The sequence below is a fragment of the Melanotaenia boesemani genome, chromosome 15 (genome assembly GCF_017639745.1).
Source record: "Melanotaenia boesemani isolate fMelBoe1 chromosome 15, fMelBoe1.pri, whole genome shotgun sequence".
Lineage (NCBI taxonomy): Eukaryota > Metazoa > Chordata > Actinopteri > Atheriniformes > Melanotaeniidae > Melanotaenia > Melanotaenia boesemani.
Genome location: NC_055696.1, coordinates 678,500 through 703,216, shown reverse-complemented (window position 1 = coordinate 703,216; position 24,717 = coordinate 678,500). Strand labels below are relative to the sequence as shown.

The 24,717-nt window shown below is 40.9% G+C and overlaps 1 protein-coding gene across 1 annotated transcript; it reads right to left on the bottom strand.

Moving 5' to 3' along the window:
- Positions 1–927: 927 nt before the first annotated feature.
- On the bottom strand, positions 928–20,738 carry wscd1b (WSC domain containing 1b). The gene is made up of 9 exons (XM_042009090.1): positions 20,316–20,738; positions 18,553–19,169; positions 11,354–11,468; positions 10,121–10,305; positions 6,236–6,357; positions 5,489–5,675; positions 4,816–4,980; positions 4,529–4,729; positions 928–1,850 (listed from the first exon to the last, which is right to left on the bottom strand). Exons 2-9 carry the CDS (start codon positions 18,941–18,943, stop codon positions 1,498–1,500), a joined length of 1,719 nt encoding a protein of 572 aa, XP_041865024.1. The 5' UTR covers positions 18,944–19,169; positions 20,316–20,738; the 3' UTR covers positions 928–1,497.
- Between the last annotated feature and the right edge of the window lie 3,979 nt (positions 20,739–24,717).

The window sequence follows — 24,717 nt, the reverse complement described above, 5'->3', positions numbered from 1 at the left end:
CAGTATGACTAGTTTACTGGTAAATAAAAATAAATATCTTTAAAAGGAATATTCATGTCATATCTTAAATCACTTTTAGACAAATACTGAGAAATGTGAGAGACAGCTTTTACCAGTTATAGAAAGCTTTTGTGCTGGATGGGGAGGTGTTTTTGTTAGAATGATCCAAATCATAGCAGGTACATACAACAGCTCATAAAACGCTTTTTGAAATTTTAAGCAAATGTTGTTTATTTGCGTCTCAGCCAGGTGTCAGGAATCAGCAGCTTGTGTTTAATTCCAGCTCAACAACTGTAAGGAGGAACTTTCCAGATTGCGATAATCCTCTGGAATATATCCATGTTCAAGTTTCTTTGATATTTTAAGTAAAACAAGAAAGATCCTCAACCATAAGCTTCAGAAGTGAAGACAGTTTGCAGACTATTGCACCAAATTGTACAAATACTTTCTTTTTAATTCTTAGACATAATTGCAGACTGACTCCTAAAATCAGTGTATAACCAGTTTAAATGTATTTAAATCAGAACCTGCTTCACAGTGTTTTATATACATACATATATATATATATATGTGTGTGTGTGTGTGTGTGTGTGTGTGTTATGTTTATTCTGGGTTTTGTTTCTTTATTTTAAAGCAGTTTGTTTTGGTTCAATATCCATAAGTCAACCAGCAGGTGGCACTGTTATTCCAGACAACTCTACACTGCCACAGCATTTAAATTCTTTTAGTAGCTCCACAGTGGACACAAGTCTTCTGTTTTCTGTGTGCTTTAGTTTGGGGTCACATGTTGATCATTGCCTTTACAACAACTCTCAAAGTCAAACTCCTACAGCTGCAGACACACACACACCTGCTGAGACGATGCCAACCTTTGTCACTTGGGTCTATTAAGGTGAAACAAATTTAGCTCATTAATCTTGACTTGGATCAAACTGAACACATTTAATGAAATGAAATTCTGATAGAAATTCATACACAGTTTAGAGGAGTTTCCACACAGTCGAACACAAGTTCTGAGACTTTATCCATCTTGTTCATAAACCTGTGGTTGAAGCATCTGTTTGTGTTCTGTTAGTTTAACCAAAGAACATTAACAAATGCTAAAAATGCAGCTTGTATACTAAAGCAAATGAAAAGCCAGACAAGGTTTATCCTGTATTTACACACTTAGCTAGATGATCCAACACTGCAGGCTAACAAATCATGTCAAATCCTCTCTGAGTATTTGCAATATTTGCTGCTCTCCAAGACGTGGTCAAGGCCCTGAGGCTTACACTGTTCACTGCTGGATTCCTGGTGAATTGTGATGTTTTTCCAGTGACCCCTGTGTTTCTATGACTGCACAGCCATTCACAGTGCGCCTGCTTTGCAAACAAGTCAGGTGGATCTTTTTATATCAGCTGCGTTTCCTGGCTGAGGATTTGGTGCAAAACTTCCGTCTTCAAACCCCTGCTGAAAGAGTCATTTTAAAGGACTACACGTGACATCTTCAGGTCATCATCTGGGGAGGTATTCCTGTGGAAGACCACTAAAGTTCCTGCTCTGCAATGCCTGGTCAACAGTCTGAATGAAGGAGTCAATCAGCTGTCTCATGTCAGGAGTGAACGGGTCAAAGGAAGACCGCTGGGCTCCTGAGCGCTTGAAATGCCCGTCTTGGTTGCTTTGTGCACAAAGCAGCCTCTCTTCTGTGATTGTGACGTTTAGAAAGGACGTGATGAGACGGAGCTGTGGGAGGAGATCTCTCTGCAGCTCTTCGTAATGCACCACCAAGAGACGGCGTCCAAACTTCAGCCAGCTCAGAGCGTGAGATGCCCACCAGGGGGCATAGCTGGAGACGAATTCTGGCCATTCTGCAGGTAAAAGAGGGAACAGTTCTGGGTCATTTACTTGTAATTTAACCACGGATACTTGCAAGATCATGAATTTGAATTAAGCAGGATCTTCTTGTGTCGTGGCTGTAAAGATGAACACTAAACAAAAGTTGGATTAGCAGCATTAATTTGGAGTAAATTTTCCAAATGTGTGCACGCTTCAGTTCATAACCTTTTATTTGGCATTAGCATTTTATTTTATTTAAACTTGTAATAGGACTTATGAGATTTTGGGATTTGACTTCTTAACAGTTCTCTCACCAGCCACTTCAGTAGATTCACCTGTTCAATTCCTTATTTACACAAATATCTAATCAATAATAATCCAATCACATGGCACCAGCCCAGCACATTTAGTCATTTAGACGTGGTCAAGATAACTTGATGAAGTTCAAACTGAGCATCAGGATGAGGAAGAAATCGGATTTTAGTGATTCTGAACATGTCTTCCACAGCCACCAGATCTCAGTCCAGTAGAGCAGCTTTGGGATGTGGTGGAACGGGAGATTCTCATCATGGATGCAGCCAACAAACCTGCAGCAACTGTGTGATGCTGTCATGTCAATATGGAGAAAACCTCTGAGGAAGGTTTCACCACCTGCTTCATCTGTCACACCAGGGTTAAAGCAGTTCTGAAGTAAAAAGGGTTCCAAGCTGGTACCATCAAGGTGGACTTGATGATGAAGTGGCCGTTAGGAGCAAGTTCCGGTCATAGGTTTACAGTTATGAGGCTGCAACCACTTTTATTTAATTCTCTGCATTGTGTGGAGAAAAACTTGGAATTGCTTCTTTATTTTTATTGTTTTGTTTGTTTGTTTTAAGTCTTTTAAAGCAAACCTTTTCAGTGGCGTCAACACTATGAATATTGTTCCCTGCTCCCCCATCATTAGGAAGCGAAGACAAACTCTTTTCCAGGAATAAAGCATATATTTATGCAAGCTAATCTTTTCTATCATTGAAACTGTGTTTTTTTTTTGGTATAAACTTCAAAACATAACATGATTTTTATTTGTGTTACCTGCCTAGGGACTATGGATGCAAATTAGCATTGTTGCTATAATCCAGCATGTTTACATCTGTCACTGACTGAAAAGATGTTCATTAATGTGCACTGTCCCTATTAAATAAGAAAATAATAAAAAAAAAAAAATAAAATAAATTTATTTACTTACCCCTCACATTTATGCGAATATTTAATTATACCTTTTCAAGGGACAACACTGAAGAAAAGTCAGTGTACAGCTTGTGTAATAGTGTAAATTTACTGTCCCCTCAAAATAATTCAACACAGCCATTAATGTCTAAACTGCTGGCAACAAAAGTGAGTATACCCCTAAGTGAAAATGTCCAAATTGGGCCCAATTAGCCATTTCCCTCGCTGATGTCATGTGACTCGTTAGTGTAACAAGTTCTCAGGTGTAAATGAGGAGCAGGTGTGTTAAAATTAATGTTATTGCTCTCAGACTCTCATACTGGTCACTGGAGATTCAACATGGTAACTTGTGGCAAAGAACTCTGGAGATCTGAAAAAGGAATTTTTGCTCTACGTAAATTTGGCCTATCCAGAGGTTGTTGTTGGAAAATAGCCGTATGAGCGCTGGCACCACTGCAGCAGAGGTTGAAGGGCTCAGACCATACTGCTTCAAATTAGTCTGCATGGCTGTCGTCCCAGAAGGGAGCTTCTTCGAAAGATGATTCTTAAGAAAGCCTGCAAACAGACAAGCAGACTAAGGACCACAGGAACCACGTCCTGTGGTCTGATGAGACCAAGTTAAACTTATTTGGTTCAGATGGTGTCAAGCATGTGTGGCAGCAACCAGATGAGGAGAACAAAGACGTGTGTCTTGTCTACAGTCAGACATGGTGGTGGGAGTGTCATGATCTGGGGCTGCATGAGTGCTGCCGGCACTGGGGAGCTACAGTTGATTGAAGGAACCATGAATGCCAGCACGTAACGTGACATACTGAAGCAGAGTTCAAGAGTTCAGGAATCTTCATTATCCCCTGGAGGTTTTACAGCCAGTAACATGTATAATAAAAGCAACAGACACGTCATATCACAACAGATCATTTAAAAACCTAATTGCTGCAGGAATAAAGGAATCTTTTAGACCTCAGCAGTGGGTATATACATTCGGAAGGAAGCAATCTGAACTGGTCATGGTCTGGATCTGACAGCATCCCCTCCCTTCATAAATTGGGCCACGTAGCTGTATTCTAACATAACGACCCCAAACACACCTCCAAGACAACCACTGCCTTTTTCAAGAAGCTGAGTGTAAAGGTGATGGACTGGCCAAGCATGTCTCCAGACCTGAACCATATTGAGCATCTGTGGGGCCTCCTCAAACGGAAGGTGGAGGAGCGCAAGGTCTTTACATCCACCATCTCCGTAATGTCATTATGGAGGAGTGGAAGAGGATTCCAGTGGCAACCTGTAAGGCTCTGGTGAACTCCATGCCCAAGAGCATTAAGGCAGTGCTGGAAAATAATTGGTTGCCACACAAAATATTGAGACTTTGGGCCCAATTTGGACATTTTCACTTAGGGGTGTACTCACTTTAGTTGCCTCAAAAGTAAGAATGCCACTGCTTAGTAATTGCACCATGCATCGGAGAATAAACCATAAACCACTTGACTCCATGGGAGAGCATTACCTTTACTGTTCCATTGTGTGTCTGTGGCGTGTCCCAAGTGTCCGGCACACTTTCGGTTGAATTCGGCCATTAAAGAGCGATAAGGGTTTCGGATCAGCAGGATGGCAGACTCGAACATCTCTATCTCTTTCTGGCCACTTTCATGGGTCTTTACACAGATGCTGCGGCCGCTCTTCCAGTAGTCCTTCTCGCCTTTAAAACCTGATAACAAGGAATAAATGGAAAGCTAAAAGTCATCTACACTGAAATATTTCATACATTCATTTAAATGCTCATTTTCTCCTCACCTCTGTTGTACAGAGTGCCATCAAAATAGAAGCTGCCAGTGTAGAAGCCGGTCACAAGCTCAATCAGGTGACGAACCCAGGTGTTTCCTGCACCGGGGAAACTAGAAAGAGCCACCAGGGAGGTGGATTTCTGAGGCAGAAACATCCTTTCTTTGCACCTGGAGTCTGGAAGAAAAGTTTTTTTTTTTATTTTTCTCTTGCCAGCTGTGTCTATACCAGAGGAGAATCAATCAGGAAGCAAGGATGCAGAAAGCCACAGAAATTGAGTCATTTTCAGGAACAACTAACACAGAAAGGCTTATGTGACACAAACTGCAGCATGATTGCAAGAGCGATGAAATGGATCAGACTTGAGATTTCAGGAAATTTGGGATGAAGACAGCTTTCAAGTGTAATTTCATCCTCTGTCATTCACTCACTGGCGCCTCCCTAAGACAAGAATACAACATTCAGAGGCAGCCCCACGATATAGGCTAACTTTTATCGTAGGCTGTTCTTAACAGGACGTGTTAAGGCTGAAATCAGGGCTGGAGATTTACTGTGCTGTGTGATCCATAAAAACTATTTCTGACATGACAGAACGGGATGAGAATAAAATGATCTGGTAATTATTATGCCATCCCATCTGCCTCTGGAAAACCAAACTACTGCATCTGCATGACAAAAACCTCACCAAGCACAGGAGTAAGATACACCTGGTAGTGGTCATCGTGTGTAGGAACAGTGGGCGCGGAGGTGGTGTGGTTCACAGCAGCACTCTCTGCACACTGCTGGTTGTCCGACTGCTGGTTGATGCTGAAAAGAGACGACGTCCACGTACAAAAACAGTTGGGCCTCTTGAACACAGCCAGCGGGAGCTCCTGCTGACCAAAAGCACAAATATTCTGTTTTTCTCCGACTGATTTTCCTCACAGATCTCTATCCTAGCTAAGGGTGATGTGTCAGCACCGTTCAGCAGGGTAGTGTGCATCACATCCCCATTACTCGCTTTGTTTTTGTTCATTATCATTTCACACGTTTCCAGCCACAGGAGGTCACAGTGTTCAGTGTCAAAGCATAGGAAGGCTGCAGTGAATGTTTTAGAGTAGTTATGCATTCGCACATACTACATGATTAGAGTAAATCACATTGCTGTCCACACCAGCTAATCTGCAACATTTCCACCAGACTCTGTTTTTGGAGGAGCTGCAGCCAGCAAGATCTTAGTGCAGGATTCAGAGAATCTTTTTCTCATTAGAGCCACATAAAAGCTTAAATATTCAGTAAAATCCAAGGATCTCTGCGCTCCCACGTGACCTCGTAGGAGTGGAGACGACTCTGCGAGCTGGTCTCCTCTGTTTGAGGGGAGAACAGCCCATAGGCTGCTGTGTGCGATAAATTAATGATAAATTTTTACAGTTTTTAGAGCAGGGATTCAAACCTTATCAGTACAGGTCTCGATGCAGGACTGTGTGGTTAGATTTGGCTGAAAGGAGTAGATGGGAAAGGTGCCAATACTGCTTTTTGTCAGCTTGAAGCAGCCACGGTAGTGAATGTTTTTGACTGAAAAGAGAAAAGCACACAAGGGTAAAGAACAAGGGTGAATGCTAGATTTTCAGAGACGTCTAAATCCTAAGTGTGTCTGCAGTAATTATTTTCTTGTACTTGACTGAATTCTGGTGCACTCTATAATGCATTCACAACTCTGCTGCTAATCTCCAGAGAGAATGAAGCTTCCAATCATGAATATTAATATTGTTTATGATTATGAACTCCTTACATAACATATTTGCCCTTGCCAACATCAGGAAGGAGGTGCATTTTACACAGCTGAAACAGTTTTTATCAGAGCAAACGAAGCATACAGAGCAATGAAGTACACTGGAGTAAATTTTTTGGGACTATTTTCAGCCTCAACTTCATAATTGGTGTTCTAGTGCATAATTTCTCTAAGCAGACCAGTGTTATGGCTAGTTTTGTTTCCAGCTTGCCAAATGTGTTTTTAATAGCAATTCATTACATTAAAAATATGAAGCAGCACTTTTTAATTCGTCCGTTTTCATGTGACATGTTGAAAGGGATCACGACACCTTGACAATTGTGAATTTTTGCCATGTCTCAGACTGCTGATGACAGCTCACAGACAGCGTTGGTGCACTTTCAGGCACAAGGTTTAAGATTCACATCAGGTAGATATACTGACTCAGAGCAGTGGTGTAAATCCTAAATGTCAGAGATGACACTACAGAGGATCGTGACTTTGGGCTGAACAGAGAAAACTTTGCTTTCTGCCTTTCTTTTTTTCCTTCTGTTCATCTTTTGACCAATTCCTCAAGTAGAATACGAAATTATTTTTATTCAGTTATTTGTATATATTCAATATATCATTACTCTTTTGGGCAAGTGATATTTACACTACCAGTCAAAAGTTTGGACAAACTGGAATTAATGGAAACTGTGTCCAAACTTTCGATTGGTAGTGTATATTACAATAGCAGAAATCTATGAAAGAAACAAAGACAGGGTGAGATAATGTCCCACCCTGTGAGATAATTGTGTGAGATAATTCTTTGTTGCTTTCTTTATTCATTCTCTGAATTTAATCTGCTAATTATCAGCAGGTTACTTTTAAGCTCTCACTGGTGCTATCACTTTAGATCAAGTTAAACATGTATGCATGTGGGTGACTGCAGATGTAAATTAGCCTGAGGCTAACTCTGGTACAATGGATCATATAGAAACTTTTAAGTTTGAAATCGTACATGTTTTCAAATAAATACCTTTTATGTGTGTTATTTTGTGACAGAGAAAGTACTTGAAATATTAAAATTATTTGAAATATTAAAATTATTTTCATATTGTGGGGGTGAGCCAGTTTTCACGATGCAAGCAAATGGCCCAGATCTGATGTGACAGTTTGGTGGTTTAATCAGCAGTCACTAGTTGATGTGTGAACACTGAAGATTTGTGAGATTTGCAGACTCCTCCCAGTCTCTGACCGCGATGGTTGACCGTTTTTTAGTCTTGTTTTTTTTTTTTTTCTAGGAAATGTATACTGCCCCTCAGTTTTAAATGCACACAACACACACTACCTAAACAGTCAGGAGCGGGGAGGGAGAGGGTATTGGGGACCTCTCACACCCCTGTTCCCCCTGTGTGTGGCCAGGGGTGGGTGGGGGGAGGTGGTTGCCCTGGGGTTGGGTCCCGGGGTGGCTGCGCTGGTGGGCTGCTGGCTCTGTGGGTGTTGGGTCAAGGGGGGGTGCTTGGGGCTCGCTGTCCTCTGGTGCGCCTGGGGTGTCCCCCACGGGGCATGGTGGCGTGACTGTGTGGTGGTGAGTGATTGTGGGTGCGGCGTGGGGGAGGGTGTGAGCGTGGGGTTAGATAGGGTGCAGGTGGGGAGTGGGGGGAGTGGGCCGATAGCACCCTGGTTCCCGGGGTGTGCGGCTGGAACATCGGGGTGTGTGCTGGCCTACGCCGGGTGGCTGTCTGGGGGGGCCTGGTCCTCCTAGGCATGTTGCGGGCCCTCTGCCTTTGGGGGGTGGGGCGGCTGCCTCTGGGCTCCTGGGGCCCTGGGCCCTTCGCTTAGGCTGCCCTGGGTGGCTGGTCCCTGGTGGGGCCGGCCGCTGCTGATCTTGGCCCACTGGGACCTGTGCCCCAAGACCGTGGGGGACTCTTGCTGGGGATCTCCTCTGCCGCCCTTCGGGTGGGGCTGGAGTCGTCTTCGTGGTGGGGTGGCTTGGGTTGGTGCTCCGGGTCTGCTGCTGGGGGCCCGGGTCTCTGGCCCCAGTCTGCCTCTGGCCTCCGTGGAGGCGTAGTCGCATTTGCACGATCTCACTCACCACTCTTCATCACTGATCACTCCTCTTCCTCATGCTCTGCATGCTGACACAGTCATTGAGTTGTCCAGTGGGTTTTTATACTAAGCGATAATTATTTTTTTTGTATTTTTCCTGTGAGTTAGTATCTGGTCGCTGTTATGTCTTTTTGATTTGGTTATTATTTAAAAACTCTTAATGACTTGCAGCCCTGTTTTTTCTGTGTGTGTTTCTGTTTTTGTAAAAGTTGTAGGAAATGTTCTGGTGTGTTCATGTACAGGTGTAACAGTTTGTTGTCTGGTGATGGTGTGGATTGAAGGGTTGTTTCCTTCTGTCTGTGATCTTTTTGTCTCCTTTCTTCTTTCCCTTTTGCTCTTTTTGCTATTTTCCATCTTTTTCTGTCCCCTCCGGTCAGGTCCAGCAAGATTACATAGATTCCGTGATTCAAAGTAAATAAATAAATAAATTAATCACATTATCAAGAGGAGCCTTACCCATAGGCCTCCCCTTGGCAGAGCAAATTTGTTCAGCACGATACAGCAAGCAGATTATCATTCTGCTGCTATGATGCTGGACAGGACAAGTTAAAAAAAAAAAAGAAAAAAAAGGAAATGTATACTGAAACCTTTGATTTGTTATATAGTGCACTACAAACTCTTCATATTACACAAAGGCTGGTGTAATGAAGACATCCTGGAGACATCCGGGAGGCAAGCTAGCAGAGGATGCTAACACTAGCTAGCACTACTGCTAACACGCACCGCTTCCTTTTGCAATTTTTATAACCTGATGACCAAATAAATAAATCTGTAAAGAGTGATGTAGAGATGTCAGGGAAGCAAGTATTGCTATTTAAAGTGTTCTAGTGTATTTAAATACTCTGTGTTAAAGCATTGTGTTGTCAGGTCTAAACATGTTAAGTAATATTCCTTGTTTTGAAAAAATTTACACTCGATCTACAACAATGGGGCAGTCAAACTAAGGTCTTGGAAACTGTTGTTTTACCAACGGTTAATTTAATTTATCTTTGCTTTTTGTGGGTAATATTAACTCATAACTCATTGTCAGATACAATTATTATATAGTAACAGCTGTAGACAGCTTGACAAACGAGGAGGCTGACCAGGAGTTGCAGACAGTAAGTGTAACGATGAGTACGATGACTGCATGAGAGGCTGGACGAGTCAGGGGTTAAGCCTGGAGTAAACGCTTGTATTGTGGTGCAGATCATTTGTGTAATGTAAACTCACTATGACTTCAAAACTATCCTTCACCAAAGAAACATACACATAAACATGTGAAACATTTGCATGAACAACACAGCAATAGAAAGAGACTAAATATTTTCCAGTGGGAACTTAATTTATCTCAGGGTAAGTTACCTCTGATGGAGAATTTCATAAATTAGAGATTGTTTATGTGGAATTGAGAATCAGCTTGTCTGTGCAGACATCCAGGGCGTGAGCACAGTCTCATAGCAAACAGTACTTCCCCAAGAAAAGTTCACTCACATTTTCTGTGACCTGGAAGCTGCTCCTCCACCTTGTAAATGGAGAGACGGCCCACGCCGCCACAAGGAGACCCCCTCTCACCTCGGCACACCAAACTACAGTCCTCTTCTGGAGCTTGTTGGCTGCTGATCCGGTTCCCACAATGGCACTCAGCTCCGTACTCCAGACCAGCAAACTGGTACCCACTAACACACACACAGAAATACATAGACGGGTTTAAATAGAAACACAGTTATTGCCTCAGCCATATCTTCAAACTGTTCATCTCAGGCTAAGCTATCCCACAGGACATGAGGTAGGTGTTCAAACTTCTCATTCAACTCAAACTTTCCAGATTAAGTTTACTTTTAACCCCTTTGATGTTTGCCAGTGCTTCTCCTTCTACACTCATCGAACTGTGCAATGTCCTCCTCTGGCTGACCTGCAGTCACCTCTGATCTGTACTTTACATATCCCGGCAGATGTGACTCATCCTCCTCCTTCTCCTTTCATCCCACCTCCTTGGGAAAGACAGAGACCTCATCAAAACTGACCTTTTCATGAATGTCCTTTGAAGCTTCCTCATAAATTGCCTTGACTTTTTACTTTTGCTCATCGCAGTAATTGGCCCGCTCAGGTAACGAGCGCGGCAGCTTTCCATGTGGATGGGTGGAGGGTGGGTGTATGTGAGCTCAGCGGGCTCGGAGATGTAAGCGCAGACTCAGTCTGACTGCATCCATCAGTCCTCTGCTGCTCTGTGTCGGTGGGAGCTACATGGCTGCTTCACTACGATATATAAAGGAATAATTCAAGCGGGTCATTCCTGGAGTTTGCTTTGAAACGTTCCACCTGCCACGTCACGTTTCCTTGCAGGTTTGTAGGAAAGTCAAAACTAATGCTGCATGTTCAGCTCAGACTGGCTCTGTTGGTGAATTTTAAAGCATGGATACAGAAAAAGCACATTTTTAACTACTGATTTATTCACCAACTGCTATGGTTCCCTCATTAAGTTTTCCACCACATACACACTCAGCCTTCCTTCTTTCTTCTGAGACTGATCAAGCCTTCTGTCCTGGCCTGTTTTTCACTCTCCCCTCACCCGCTCCCCTCATCTTTTACTGTCACCCAGCCACCTGGCTCTCCACTAGCTCCAAACACTGAAGCCATTCATGGAGAAGACTGAGATCCAGAGCATTCACTCACACAGCAGGCTCTCTGTTGTCCCTTCACAGGAGATGACCACAAAGACGTTACCTTTCTGAGCAGGTGTCCTGACACAGAGAGCTGGTCATTTTACGCAGGTCATAAAGCATAGTTCCTCCCAGGGCTCCGTCACTGGCATTGTGCATGAAGCACCCCATGTATGTTCCTGAATGTGTCAACGAGAAAAAGACAAGATTAAAACTCATTCAGGCTGAAAAGTTCCTTGTCAAGACAATCTGTTCTTTAAAAAGCTGAGGCCTTTGAGTGAAACTGATATTCGTTAACCATGAAAACAGATATTGACAACAATGCAAGTAATTATTATTTTCAAAAACAAATTCTCTGCTCACAGCTCGTCACGTGAAGAAAAAGTTTTTTTCTCCCTTTGGTAACACAAACTCAATAGTTTTGGGTTTCTTGGATAATAAAAGCAATTTGAAACTCTTACCTTGAAAAGTGGTTGCTCTGGAAAAAAGTAAATGTAATTTATTCTGTCATTTAACTGAGTTATTGGTTAAATTAAATCATAGAGACATTTATTTAAAAAATCTTTGGTGCGCTTAAGCTGCCAGATCTTATTTAATATTTGTAATAAAAAACATTTTTCTTAAGTCTAACAGTTACAAAAAGCTGACACACACACACACACACACACACACACACACACACACACACACACACACACACACACACACACACACACAAATGTCGGGTGTAACCATGGAGACTCATTGACACAATGCCTTCCCAGCTCCCCATCCTAGCTCTAACCATCACAACTGAATAATTAAACTGAGTCCTAACCCTTAAACAAACAATAACCTAAATCTAACCTTAAAACCAAGTCATCAGCCTTAAAAATATTTTTGTACCTTTCAGGAAAAAATCGATGTCCCCACATTCACGAGAAATTCCCACAAGTTGTTGATGAATGTAAAGAGAGTGTTTGTACTGACTCTGGAGACGCTCTGTTGACCCGAGAGTCTTATCCTAGCCCATAAATAAATTCTAACACTGACCCAAAAACCAAGCTTCATTCTTTTCAGAATTCATTTTGTACCTCTGGGGACAAAATTACTGTCCTCACATTCACAGGAAGTTCCCAAAAGATGGTTTGCATCAGCTTTTCATCTCCATCAATTAGGAACAACAAGTGTGTTCACACGTTCACCACAATGTGTTTGTAGGGACATGACAACTAAATGAAGTCTCAAATAATCACTTTAGACTTAGACGTTCCCATAAGCTGGTATTCTATTCTATTCTATTCTATTCTATTCTATTCTATTCTATTCTATTCTACAGTCATTTAGCAGACGCTTTTATCCGAAGCGACTTATATTTCAGACGAAGAACAACACAAGCAAGAATTCAAACAAGATGGACGTCATCATTAAGCGGTAGTCAGACTGCTGGAGTCCAGGTGGACCAGGTGCTGTCATGTAGTGCATATATATACATATATAAATATATATATATTTTTTCATTTTCTTTTTTTTATTTTTGTAAGTCATTTTATTTAAATACAACATCACAGTTTCATCAAACAACATCATCTTGGGCATAAGTGCAGCAGCTTCTTCAGTACTTAGTCGAGCCAAAGAGCTGTCCAGTGGTTCCCATCATGAACACAAACAAAAACACACACAGTTGGCTGTAAATAATTTTTGTTAGACTCTGCTGGATTGATTTGGACAAAACCAGACTTGAAGTGTTGGACTTTGGATACATCTTCAGTGAGTAGCAGCCCCAAAGCCGCCCTCGTATTTTCACTAATAGTAAAATTACACAGCAGCATTTTATTTTAAGCCATAACACCAAACCAATAAGTAATAAAAGATGATTTATTATCTAATTATTGAAGTTATATCTATACCTACATTGTGTTAAACCCTCATGCCTTTATTAAAATAGAAACCATACATGCAGAAAGAAAAAAATGACACATAGGCTACAACAGACTGTTATGATGTGCTGACAGATCGATGCACCGTATAAAATGTCATCCAAATTCAGTCTTTGATGTTATCCTTTTCTTTGCCACCTTTCTACATCGACCTCATTCAGCTGACACATAAAAGCCTTTTTTATGAATACAATTTTCTCTGTGGAGGGTAGCATATGTATTTCTTTTGTCTACACACTTCATTTGCATCTTTCCCCGGGTCTGAGGCTGGTATATTTTTAGGTTATATGGAAAATGCCTTTACTCTTCCAGAAACTGTATACTGTGTGCATCTCTTGTAGTTTGTGTGTGTGTGGACCGCATGCTGATAATTCCTCAGTTTTGGCTTTTATGCTCAATACACACTTCCTAGATTAGTTCTGTATTTGTAGATGATTTACAGGTTTCAAGGGCATTGGGGATTTGGCTTTCTATGTGAAGTTTACCCCCAGCATACAACAGATCGATGCCAACTGCTCAAAAAGGGATTTTAAAAGGGCTGGAAGAGATACACGCAACTGGTACTGAGATGTGGCAGCAAGGTGCGCAGACTGGATGCAAGCAATAGACCGTGAAATCTCTGGCAGTCAACCATCACCATATCGAATTAGTGATTGAATCAGTCTGTGATGTCCTCTGTAGCCCGTCCAGCCTGTTGTGCTGGGGTGAGGCTGAGTCACCAGCCGCCTGTGCCTCAGGAAACTAATGCTGAAGAACACCAGCAGTTGCTGCTTGAAAGCACTAAGAGAGGGGCTGCCAAAGTCAGTGGAGAGGAGTATCTCAAGAGGTATCACCCAAGGTGAAGCCCCTTTCGTCCTTCAGCCTGCAGACAGGGTAGGTCATTGCTTTAATCAAAGTGAAGGAGAGGCCCGAGGCAGCTGAGGCTGAGGTTTAATGGAGGGAAGAAGCCTGAATTCCCAGACATGGTGGAAATGGCTGCACTTAGGCCTGACATGGGGTTGTGTTTTTGAAACACCAAGACAGATGGCTGTGCTGGAGCTGATTCTCCTCTGCAGGATGGTGGAGACTAATGACAGGACGGCCATATGAGGACACGTGCCAAACATAGCAATTGTGTATGACCATCAAAGTGGGCAGAAAGTGGTTCACAGTGAGCCTATTTACATGACACTAGAAAAAAAACCCAACAAATTATTGTCTTTAGACCAAAACCATCTTTAAACTGCATGTAAACATATTGGTCCAACCAAAACGGAATTAGTATGAAGCTCTCAAGAAGTTTTCCCCCTGCTGTGATGCAGTGGACCATGAGCTTATAGTTGGAAGCGTAGCCTGCCGCTTCTAACTTTCATTATATAAATGGAGCTGAATTCGATGCATGGATTGTGACTTTAACTTACTTGACTTAGATTATGCTGCGTTTATGAAATGTTGATTGTTATAAGAGTAATGCAACAGTCTGGAAAAGCTTTAGGCAACTGTACGCTGACATCTAGTCTTAATGGGCTGCTTTGTTAATATCAGTTCTGGCACGTTTAAACACCTGACAAAAGAAACAGAGAAATATAATTTATAGCTTATAGTTTATTGGGACTTCAGCTAAGATTAAAGTAGTCTTACACTTTACTGATTTAACTTGAAGGATGTGCATAGTCTCTAGGCCCATTTGCGCCTTGTTGAGCATAAACATGCAGGAATTACTCGACCTTCAACCATGCTAACTGGATATGTTAGTCCAGTTTCAAGAGCTTTAATTTCACATGAGTTTGATTGGAGTGACATATTCACATGAATAAAAAGTCAGATTTTGGTCTGATCTGGTCCTTTTTCTAGTATAATGTAAATGTGCTGTGTGAGAACAGACATCAGAAGCACAGCAAGCATAAAAGGTTTTATTAAGACAGTCAGAGAGAATCATCTCATCATTAGAGAAAACTCTTCACAATCACTTACTGGGACTAGAGGAAGTTCTAACTTAGTGCGCACTTTGTACAACTACATCAATTAAATCACTATCTTTGCAACACAATCTTGATAGAAAATGCCACCACAGAGATTTTTGCTCTTACTTTGCTTCTCCTGTCAAATTTCTTACTGCTGACACATCTGCACACCTCTGGGTTTTGTAATACTTTTTAAATATATTTTACATTTCAAGGAATCCCTGCAAGGCTAAAAGTTTCCACCAGCAGAACCGGTGTGCATGTCTCATTTTCATTCTAAAATGTTTGACTAGGTAGGGAGCCTGAGACTGTGATTATCTGAACCTAAGCAACATGTGCACATGTGAACCTTTCCACTGTGAGCTGTGTAATACCATGACATGCTCTGTATGAGATTAGCCTCTGAACAAAGATGAGGAGAAAGAGTAAATAAGGAGAACTCTTTTTGATATTTTTCAAGCTTTTGGCAGACAGCTTGAGTATGACTTATATGTCAGCATGTTACAGTCAATAAAATATGAGTAAGTGTGCTACAAGTATACCAAAGAGAAATGTTTAACCTCATAAACTGCAGCATCAAACCAGTGGATCATCGTATATTTTCCTCAGTTTTATCAAATTGTTTTCACCTTGTAAGTCTATACGTGTATCATCATGACAGTATTTTTTAGCACTCAGTAAACCTGTGGATAGGAATCTGGCCCTTCATATTTGTCGGCTGGAACATGCACATGCAATCCTTAACCTTTCAGGTGTAAAGCTAACTCTAAAGTGATGGCTAAGGTTGAACATGGGTGTGTTTTTGATTAAGTTTTATTTGTTATTTCCAGTTTATTAAGATAAATTCTTGGACAACCATATTAAAGGATTTTCTTTTACTTTTTTGTTTATATGAAATGTGTTTTTCTTTGTTATACAGCTGAAACATACAGTGACCAATCAGTTTTTCTTTTTTTTCTAAGATTTTCAAAACTAATAAAAAAAATCTACTGTCTCAAATGTTTTGGGCTCTCATCCAGCGACTTCAGCTGTGAGATTTGGATAATGAGATTGTGTTGGATGGATGAGAGCTGTTAACTGACAGCAAAGCTCGGCTGAATGCCTTATAATAGCTGTGATTTAGCATCTTACCATTTCTTTGTGACTCACTGAGTATTACATAAAAAAGTGATTCTTGAACCATTTGACACCATGCTACGAATGACATGTAACACCAATAAAGCTGTTTTTATCAGCAACTGATGATTTTATTATTATTTTGATTAGTTTTTCTTTCAACTAGTTTCATTTGAACTAATCTCTTCAAATTAAACATTTGATGTGACGAACAGAAATAATCAGTTTACAAATCTTAACATTTGAAGTGAGATCTCTGCATTTTTCCCCCTTTTGGTTTTGCCACAAGTATATTAAGAGGATTAATGCAGCACCATTTGATTACATAAGATATCACACAGTTAGCTGTGCTAGCTTAGCCTAAAGATTAAAACTCTGGGGAAAAGACTGGTCTGGCTCTAAAAACAAAATACCTCTTCAGTTCAACCCTTAACATGTTTAAAACTATTAGTTTATTCCATACAATTTTTAATATGTAAAAAAGATCAAGTTTAATGACATGTGAGCTATTTTGACAACAAAATCAGGAAAAAGCCATGCTGCCTGTTTTCACCTTTTTTTAAATGCTAAGCTAAAAGGCTGATTAGCCAACCTGTTCCTAAAGGGTTTCGAAAACGGCATAATTTACTAATCATTTAACGCAAACAGAGTTTTTTTAACCATATTTAACATACACTGTTCTTTAGCTTTTTTTTTTGACTAATTGGTTTTACCTCTGCGTCCTTCTGTGCTAAGCTAAACACCTGCTAGCTAGCCTGTATTTCCTTACCAGACATATTACCTGTTTTCATTTAATATCTTTAATGCAATTTAACAAATTTAGAAGAATACTTGACAAAATGTTAGACTTTATTTTCAGTGACTATATTTCAGTGAGAATATTAGGTGCACAAATTACACCACAATGAAAATGCTCTTTTGCTGAAACCTTCAGCCAGTTACTTCCAGGGCAAGTGGCAAAACAGACTTGAGTAATTTCATTCTGTGTCCTGAGTAATACTTTAAAATAAGAGCCTTTGCCAGACGGCTCTTACTGAAACTGATCTAATTTTTGCCTCCAACATTTTTCATCAGTATTACCCTATTTAGTGACTGAGCCTTCATGTAGTGTCTGTTTAAAAAAAGGATTAAGAGCTCTTGTAGGGTGCTTTTTAAGAATGAGCTGGAAGAACAAATGTTCCACTAGAGGTAATTGTGTTGTATTTATCATTTCAACAAAGGGCCAAAAGCACTGACAGGCACCACTAAACAGTAGAGTAAATCTCAAGGGATATTTACGTTATTGTGAAGGCTACCTAGCCAAAGGGTAAAAGTAAGGTATGGCATTGTTTCATCTTCAGGGTTATTTGTTTATTTTCTAAAAGCTCCTTTTGCTCTGACTTTTTCTCCTGTGGTCTTGAAAAGAATTGGTGAGCTCATTCCCTCATACAAGAGCTCAAGCACTTACACATTAAATTTCATGAATGTATAATAAACCTTACATGCTCTAAAGTCATGATTATCTGTTCTACTGAGTCAAAACCTGTTGAGAGCTCTGTAAGCATGGAGTCCCTTTCAGAGAGTGTAAAAAAATCACAGAATGGAGAATAAACCTGTGGGCTTTTTTTTAACAATATTGACTAGGACAATAACACAGCTTTACACAGCTTCAATGATATCAGTCTTTCTCTGCCCTCTGCTGCTTTGTTTCAGCTAACAGGAGCATACATGTCTTCAGACACGTTGTAATACCTCGTTTACTTCAGTGGTGAAAGGGGTCCACTGCCTTGGCTGCACATTTGCAAAGGCATCGAATAATTGGTAAAAACCACATTAGCTTTTGTGAGAAGGCCACATAACCACAGTCCTGCTTTGGAAGATATGAAATATCTCACTTTAGAAAAAGCAAACACTGAATTTGTTAAACTGCATTTTTAAATTCTCAACTGAATCAACTGAGTTTGCTTTTTTTCATGTTAAGGAATCCTTCAGTTTGCATTCACATAATACTGGTGAATCAGTTAAAAGCATCTTTTTTATAGCTGATTTTCACTCCTGTGGTGTTAACACTTCACTAGTGCACTAATTAATGTAAATAGGGCTATCAGTGGCCAGTGGTCATGTTTGTTATGTAGCTTGTCCTCTTACCTCTTGGCTAGTCACAAACATGGCAGTGATGCTTGTGAAGCTATAACTCAAGTGGTTCTTTTTATTTTATTTGTTTTTATTAAATAATCAATTTAAAGAGATGACAGTGTCATCTTCATATTTAGAGGAGTAGATGAAATACATGCAGGATTATTTACCTTTGTGCCTGTTATTCCTGTGCAGAGAGACTCTCTGTTCTGAACTCTCTGGCAGCAGATTGTGGAACCAGCGGCGATGTAAGTGTTGGACCCCCAGGCTTCGGGAAGCCGGCCAGTGTCGTCCTGCCTTGGCTCCCGCTCCAGGCACAGCCTGAACGGCAGCCCATCTGGAACGTGCCCTCATGCCTAGGCCTCCTGTCCTGAAAGCGGTTGGAGGCGCTGCAAGAGACAGCAAGGGTGGCAAGCTGGCGAGGTTTAGCTGAGCCACTCTGACGCTGGAGCGCTGCAGGAGCAGGATGCTGCCTGCCATCAGATAGGCGATGCCCAGGCAAAGCAGCAGCATCTGAGTCCTCTTCAAGAGACAATGCAGTTTGCAGACAGGTGCCACCATACCTGCACGGTTTCACTGTCTTGTCTCAGTGAAAGGCTGTTTAATGAATTAGAAATTGAGAAAATCTGTATGTATTTTGCAAAGACTTGTGGCATCTACTGTGGGTGTGCATATTAGTCCATTGTTGCCACACAGACCAGAAGTGGAAGAATAGATGTGTCACAAAGCGAGGGTGTTAATCTCCAAAGCTGTGGACAGTAACTCCAGAAACATCCTCGAGGTAAATCTGGGGAACAAAATGAAAAAAAAAAAAAACATAAGCAGATGGTTTAAAGCACAAGAATATGTCATTGTATGCCAACGTATTTCAAAGGAAAGGAAGTATATTGCTGGTGGATTAGTCACACAGCTCTTGTTGACATATGGGCTTCTGTTTCTGTCTTGCAGCATCTTGCTACATATCCTTTAGTGTGTGCTGCTTCACTGGCTTCATTCCTGCCATTTGTTCTCAAGTAATATTGTTTTTAAAAAAACTTGAAGTTTTGCTCTGCTTTTCTTGTTTCTTTTTAATTGTAATCACACCAAATCCAACAGTTTCTTTAATGGATGTCACTCAGGTCCTGTATTGCCAGATTATATGTGTTTTGATGCCAGAAATATCTTTCTGCCTCACAGTCTAGGTCTTGGTTATCACAGCAAAATAACATCAAGTGATAAAAGCTGTCTAGGAGGGCAATATGGGTGCTTATGAAATGGGGATTATGATAGCAGCATGCACACCAACTCTGGCATCATCCGTGGAGAGATGGATAAGTGATGAGAAATAAAAATAAAAAAAGGAGATGAGATGCTGAGGCTGTCTGATAATTAGGATGCAGAACACCCAAGAGTCCGCACTGTTTTATGAAGCCTGACACTTTGAGGAGAGGAGCAGTGAAGTGAATATCTGATGATGTCCATTAATGCCTCGTTGTCTTGGTGGCCCTCACTTTCCGTCATGCCCTTCAAGCTCTACTTTTCCCAAACAGGGCTCTCCGGACACGCTGCAACCCCATCTCCCTCCGAAAAAAGAAATAAACCAATAAATAAAAATAAATAACAGGGGTGCGGTGGTGTTTCGGAGGACAGAAGCAACAGTTTGCACAATGAACCGTCTCCGATCAAGTCCGGATACCCAAGTTATGTTAAACTCCACATTTTACTAATAAAACTGGCCTAACTCAAAAACGCACATTCAGTCCCAAAAACACTCAAAACGTGTCTGATTTGTTTTGGTGGGATGGATGGACGTATGGATGGATGGCACGATGAAAGACAAATGAGTGTAAAACAACACCACCTATTTAAGACAGCCGAGGTCTTCCATCTTAAAAAAACCTGTCACTGTGCCTCCACCATTTACAGTAAACGGGGGGTTTGAACGTCGGCTTACCTTCCGGCATCCTTACGATCACTTCTCAGTTCATGGCCGTCATGGTCGCTGTTTTTCCTGCTTTATTGTCCAGCGAGGGTCCGCGGGGCTCTCCAGTATCTCCCAGAGCTGGTGTTATATAAGCTCTCTCTCTCTCTCTCTCTCTCTCACCGGAGCTCTGTTACTGAACGAGCCAGTGCTGCGCTGTGTCGCTCTGAAAACGCTGCCACGGTGATATAAAGCACAGGCAGGGTGGATGTGTGTGCCTGATTGCCTCTGTGTGTGTCGGAGAGGAAGAGGAGGTGATGGGGAGGAGGAGGAGGGGTACTGGGGCTTATTTGCATTGGTGATCTAAACGCGTCACAGCTCGTCCAGTCCAGTGTGCAAAGGGGGTAGAAACGTGTCCAGCGGTCCGCAGGTTGTCCTGTTCAGAATAAAAGCAGCGGGCTGCCGCAGATCCTCAACCACCGTGACCGCGACCTTTAAACAAGTTCCGTCAGGTCGCAAAGTCCCCGAAAATACATGAGTATAGTTTGGAAATATTCATGGTTGCATTTCGTTCATTAGACGCACTTAATAAATCACCACGAGTCAAGCCTGAGGAGAGGTTGATGACCTAGCGGACTTCAGCACCACGAACAGCGCCACAGATGCTGCGTTCACGGACGCAGTGAGTCCAGCGGCAGTTATACACCGAAAAATAGAGAGATGTACGAAACTCATTTTTATAGTCTTTAATTATGTGGGTTCTTTCAGATAAATGGGACATTTTTTTATTTTTTGTAGTTTAGACCTTTATACCAATATCTCTAATATGTAAATAGATAAACAACAAACCACATAAATACTTGAGATTTCTCTTGTTTATACAAACAGAAAGTTGCATTTAAAAAAAAAAATGAAGAAATCATCCCCTCATTTGATATTATGTCTGTTTTATAAAAGTCAACTCCTCGTTCATCCAGAGTTCAAAAATAACAAAAAATATTTTAAACATTAGCTCAGATATTTATGTAACCAAAGATCCTTTTCTTCTCTAAAAAGATCTAAATAATATCTTTAAAAATGACATTTTTTACTATATTAACATAAAACAGGGATTAAAATGCTTTTAAAGATCTACAATTTAAACAGGAAAATTTGGATTAATCTATAATCTAATTTAGTTATTTAGTTTAAGTTCTCACTTATATGTAAATTGTAGGGTAGGGTTAGGGGTTAACTGTTATCTGTAAGCTTCTGCAAATGACTTTTCCTCCATTTGCAATAACTTTATTTTTTCAACCAAAAACAGACTGCAATTAGTTTCTAATGGTGTTTAAAAAAAGTGGGACAACTAAACACATTTTTTAAAAATACATTGTTATGAATAACGATCAGTAACATTATCTTATTTCTAATAGATTTATCACTTACGCATCAGTGCTGTTAAAATCCCACGTCTCTAACCTCATCCTGTAATAATAGAAGCTTTGTGTTTAAAATCAGCTCCATAACATTTTAGTGGGTTAGGGTTCCACAATACTTGAATTCATCCCCGTTGAAATCTTCCCTCCATGCTTTCAAATAGGATGTAACTCCCCTCCAATCTCCCTTTTAAACTGGGAGTTGAGGATGTTGTTATTATAGGCATAACTTCAGACATTTTGTCAGTTTTTCATTTTTAGTGCAGAAACTGGGAAAAGTAGCAACTTTTGCCATGAACAATATTAAAAATGAACTTTTCTCTCCCTGTTTCAGGTCCATTACTTCTTTTTCATGTTTTATAGATAGAAACTGCAGCAAGACAACAGAAATTTAACCTAAGATTAGGAAAAGGTCAAGAATATGTTCAGTGAAATATTTCTGATACCAAAACTGCCTCTTTTCCCCTCGTTTTAGAGCCTCCGCCCCGTTTCTGCTAAGGCATGTGTCCTAATGTTCTCACAAGTTTACATGATCACCTACTTCTCTCTGTGAAAACATTCCTTCACTTCACATATGAGGCTTGTAGCCGCTTTCCGAACCAGTCACATCATTTTTAAGTAAAAAAAAAAGATTGCCATACTCTTTGGGTTTTTGGTTTAATAGTTGTTTTACTGTTCCATAGGTTTTCATTGTCTGTCCTGGTTTCCTGTTTTATTTTGTAGTTCCTCCCCTTATTGTGTTACATTCTGTTTTACTTCCTGTTCATTAGCACACCTGGTTCAGTCTTCTTCACCTGCTCCTCGTCAGTTGTCCTCGGTGTGTATATATACCTCTTGGTTTACCAGACTGTTCATCTTTACCCTGTGCTCTTCGTGTTTCTGGTTTCCAGCCTTCTTTGCTGAAGTTGTTTCATTAAACCTGATCATTGCACCCGTCTGCCTCCTGCCTCTTCAGCCTGCATTTGGACCCACTTCCCCTTCAAACCATGACATTGCTATCCTGTGCATGTGGGAGAGGGCATTATAAGGACTTTGCTGAGGCGTTATCTTTGAGTTATGTGACAAATTTTAAATGCCTGTTCTGGTGATATACCCCTTTTACAATGATGGCTGCCACCACTCCAACATTAAATATTTTTTCATTTGAAAGTAACGCACCTCTTGTCTAAAATGTGCCTAATGGAAAAGCAAAGGTCTCTTCCCCCATATTTTAATGTCAGTCATAACGCTGGTAGAGCTTCGTATCTTCTGAGGTCATAAAGTTTTAGAACCACTGCACTGCATGAACATGATTTAAGATTCTGTTTAACGTTATGTTTTACATTCTCAATGTTTAGGTAAAATAAATTAAAAAGATCTCTGATGTTTTCTGGAGTCAGTGTTTCCTCTGAGTGACTGGTGACTGACATTCCAAAAAGACTAACACACTCCCTAAATATTAGCATGTAGAGCAGTGGTTTCCAACCTGGGGTTGCAGAAGAGCACAGGGTCTGCCGGGCTGAGTCTGTACAAAGAATGTTAAAAATAAGGCCATGTCCACATGGAGACGAGTTCATATCCATTTAAGTTTTTTATCATTTGGACGTTTTCTTCACCTGGCACTGGCGTCTTGGGAACCCCAAGATGCAAATTATTTATACTGGGCCCCAAAATGAATAAAAGGGGGTCATCAAAATTACACATTATTTCACGTTTCCATGTTCATGTACTGTGTGGTTTAGTTAGGTCAGTGTAACCATGGTAAAGGAGCAGTTTATGTCTGGGAAATACCGCAGTGCAGATGGTTCAGCTCTGCTAACGGTAAGGCTATATGTACACAGTCACCTTAACTTGGGTTTAATCAAAGGACAGGACAGGACAATGCATCATTTGTTGCAAGAAGCTAATGACAACATAAAGTCAAGCACAGACTCTGCATGGAGGGTCAAGGCCTTTTTGATAGTTTTGGGGGGGGGTTTCAACAAAAATAGGTTGGGAACCACTGATGTACACGATCAGCTATGAGTGTAATTGTTCACACGCTTGCTTGTGTGCTATGCTTGTTAAAGGACGATTCAACCAGGGGGCAAGTTCAGGAACTCAGAGCAGAGAAATTTACTAAAACTGTGTAGTGTAGACCATATGTGTCAAATTCAAGGCCAGCCGGCCACATCTGCATGATCATATCTAATCATTATTGGCCTGCTGATAGAGAGCACGCACCACCATAAGTCCCACAATGCACTGCCAGTGTGTTGGTGCGTCAATCACGGGCCTGTGAGCATGTACCACGCTTGTTCTCGCTTGTTATGGATCTGCTCACCTTTGTCAACAACCCCTCTCCCCAAAAAACAGCTAAAGGAAGAGTGGACAGAGAATATGTTTGCGGATGTAAAGAACAAAGCTGTGTCTGCTGTGTGGAGACAGTGAGGCTGAAATGAAAGAAGACAGCGTAAGAAAACACTTTGAAACGAAGCGCCAAACATCAGGACAAGAAAGTAGAAGAGCTATTAACCATTTAGACACCAGGGTTTTTTAAAGTTTTCAAAGGAAACTGTAAGTGAGAAAAAAATGCTGACTATGAAACAAATGCCAGAAAAATTATCTATGTTCATATGGTGGCTTCACAGATTGGCGGCTGTATTAGATTAGGTGTATGTGTATATATACAGTATGTGGTATGGCCCTCAGTGTGTCCCAGTTTTTTCATCTTGGCCCGCTGTGTATTTGAGTTTGACGCCCCTGATGTAGACAAAACAATAAAGACGGCAACAACAGAGGAGGTCAGCATTTGGCTAATTTCAAGATCAAGGTAGAAAAAATACATCAGCAGTATTTTAGATTGTAGGTAAGTTAAGTACCTTTGTTTGTAAAGTACTCTGGGTAGCATGAGTTGTTGGAATTTGTAATACGTAATAAATTTGACCTTAAACTACTGAATCAAACATGCTCTGAAAATAGTGAGTATCTCTCGCTCATTTTGCCTACATTAGAAACTGATAGAGGCAAACATCATTAATTTCCAATAATAATAATAA

What these genes read in the sequence shown, in the direction of transcription:
- wscd1b (XM_042009090.1), bottom strand. Translation starts at nt 18,943, where the DNA reads ATGGTGGCACCTGTCTGCAAACTGCATTGTCTCTTGAAGAGGACTCAG. An exon ending in TCGAGACCTGTACTGATAAG is followed by an intron (nt 5,676 to 6,235) that starts GTTTGAATCCCT and finishes TTTGGTCAGCAG; the next exon opens with GAGCTCCCGCTGGCTGTGTT. An exon ending in GTATCTTACTCCTGTGCTTG is followed by an intron (nt 4,981 to 5,488) that starts GTGAGGTTTTTG and finishes CTTTTCTTCCAG; the next exon opens with ACTCCAGGTGCAAAGAAAGG.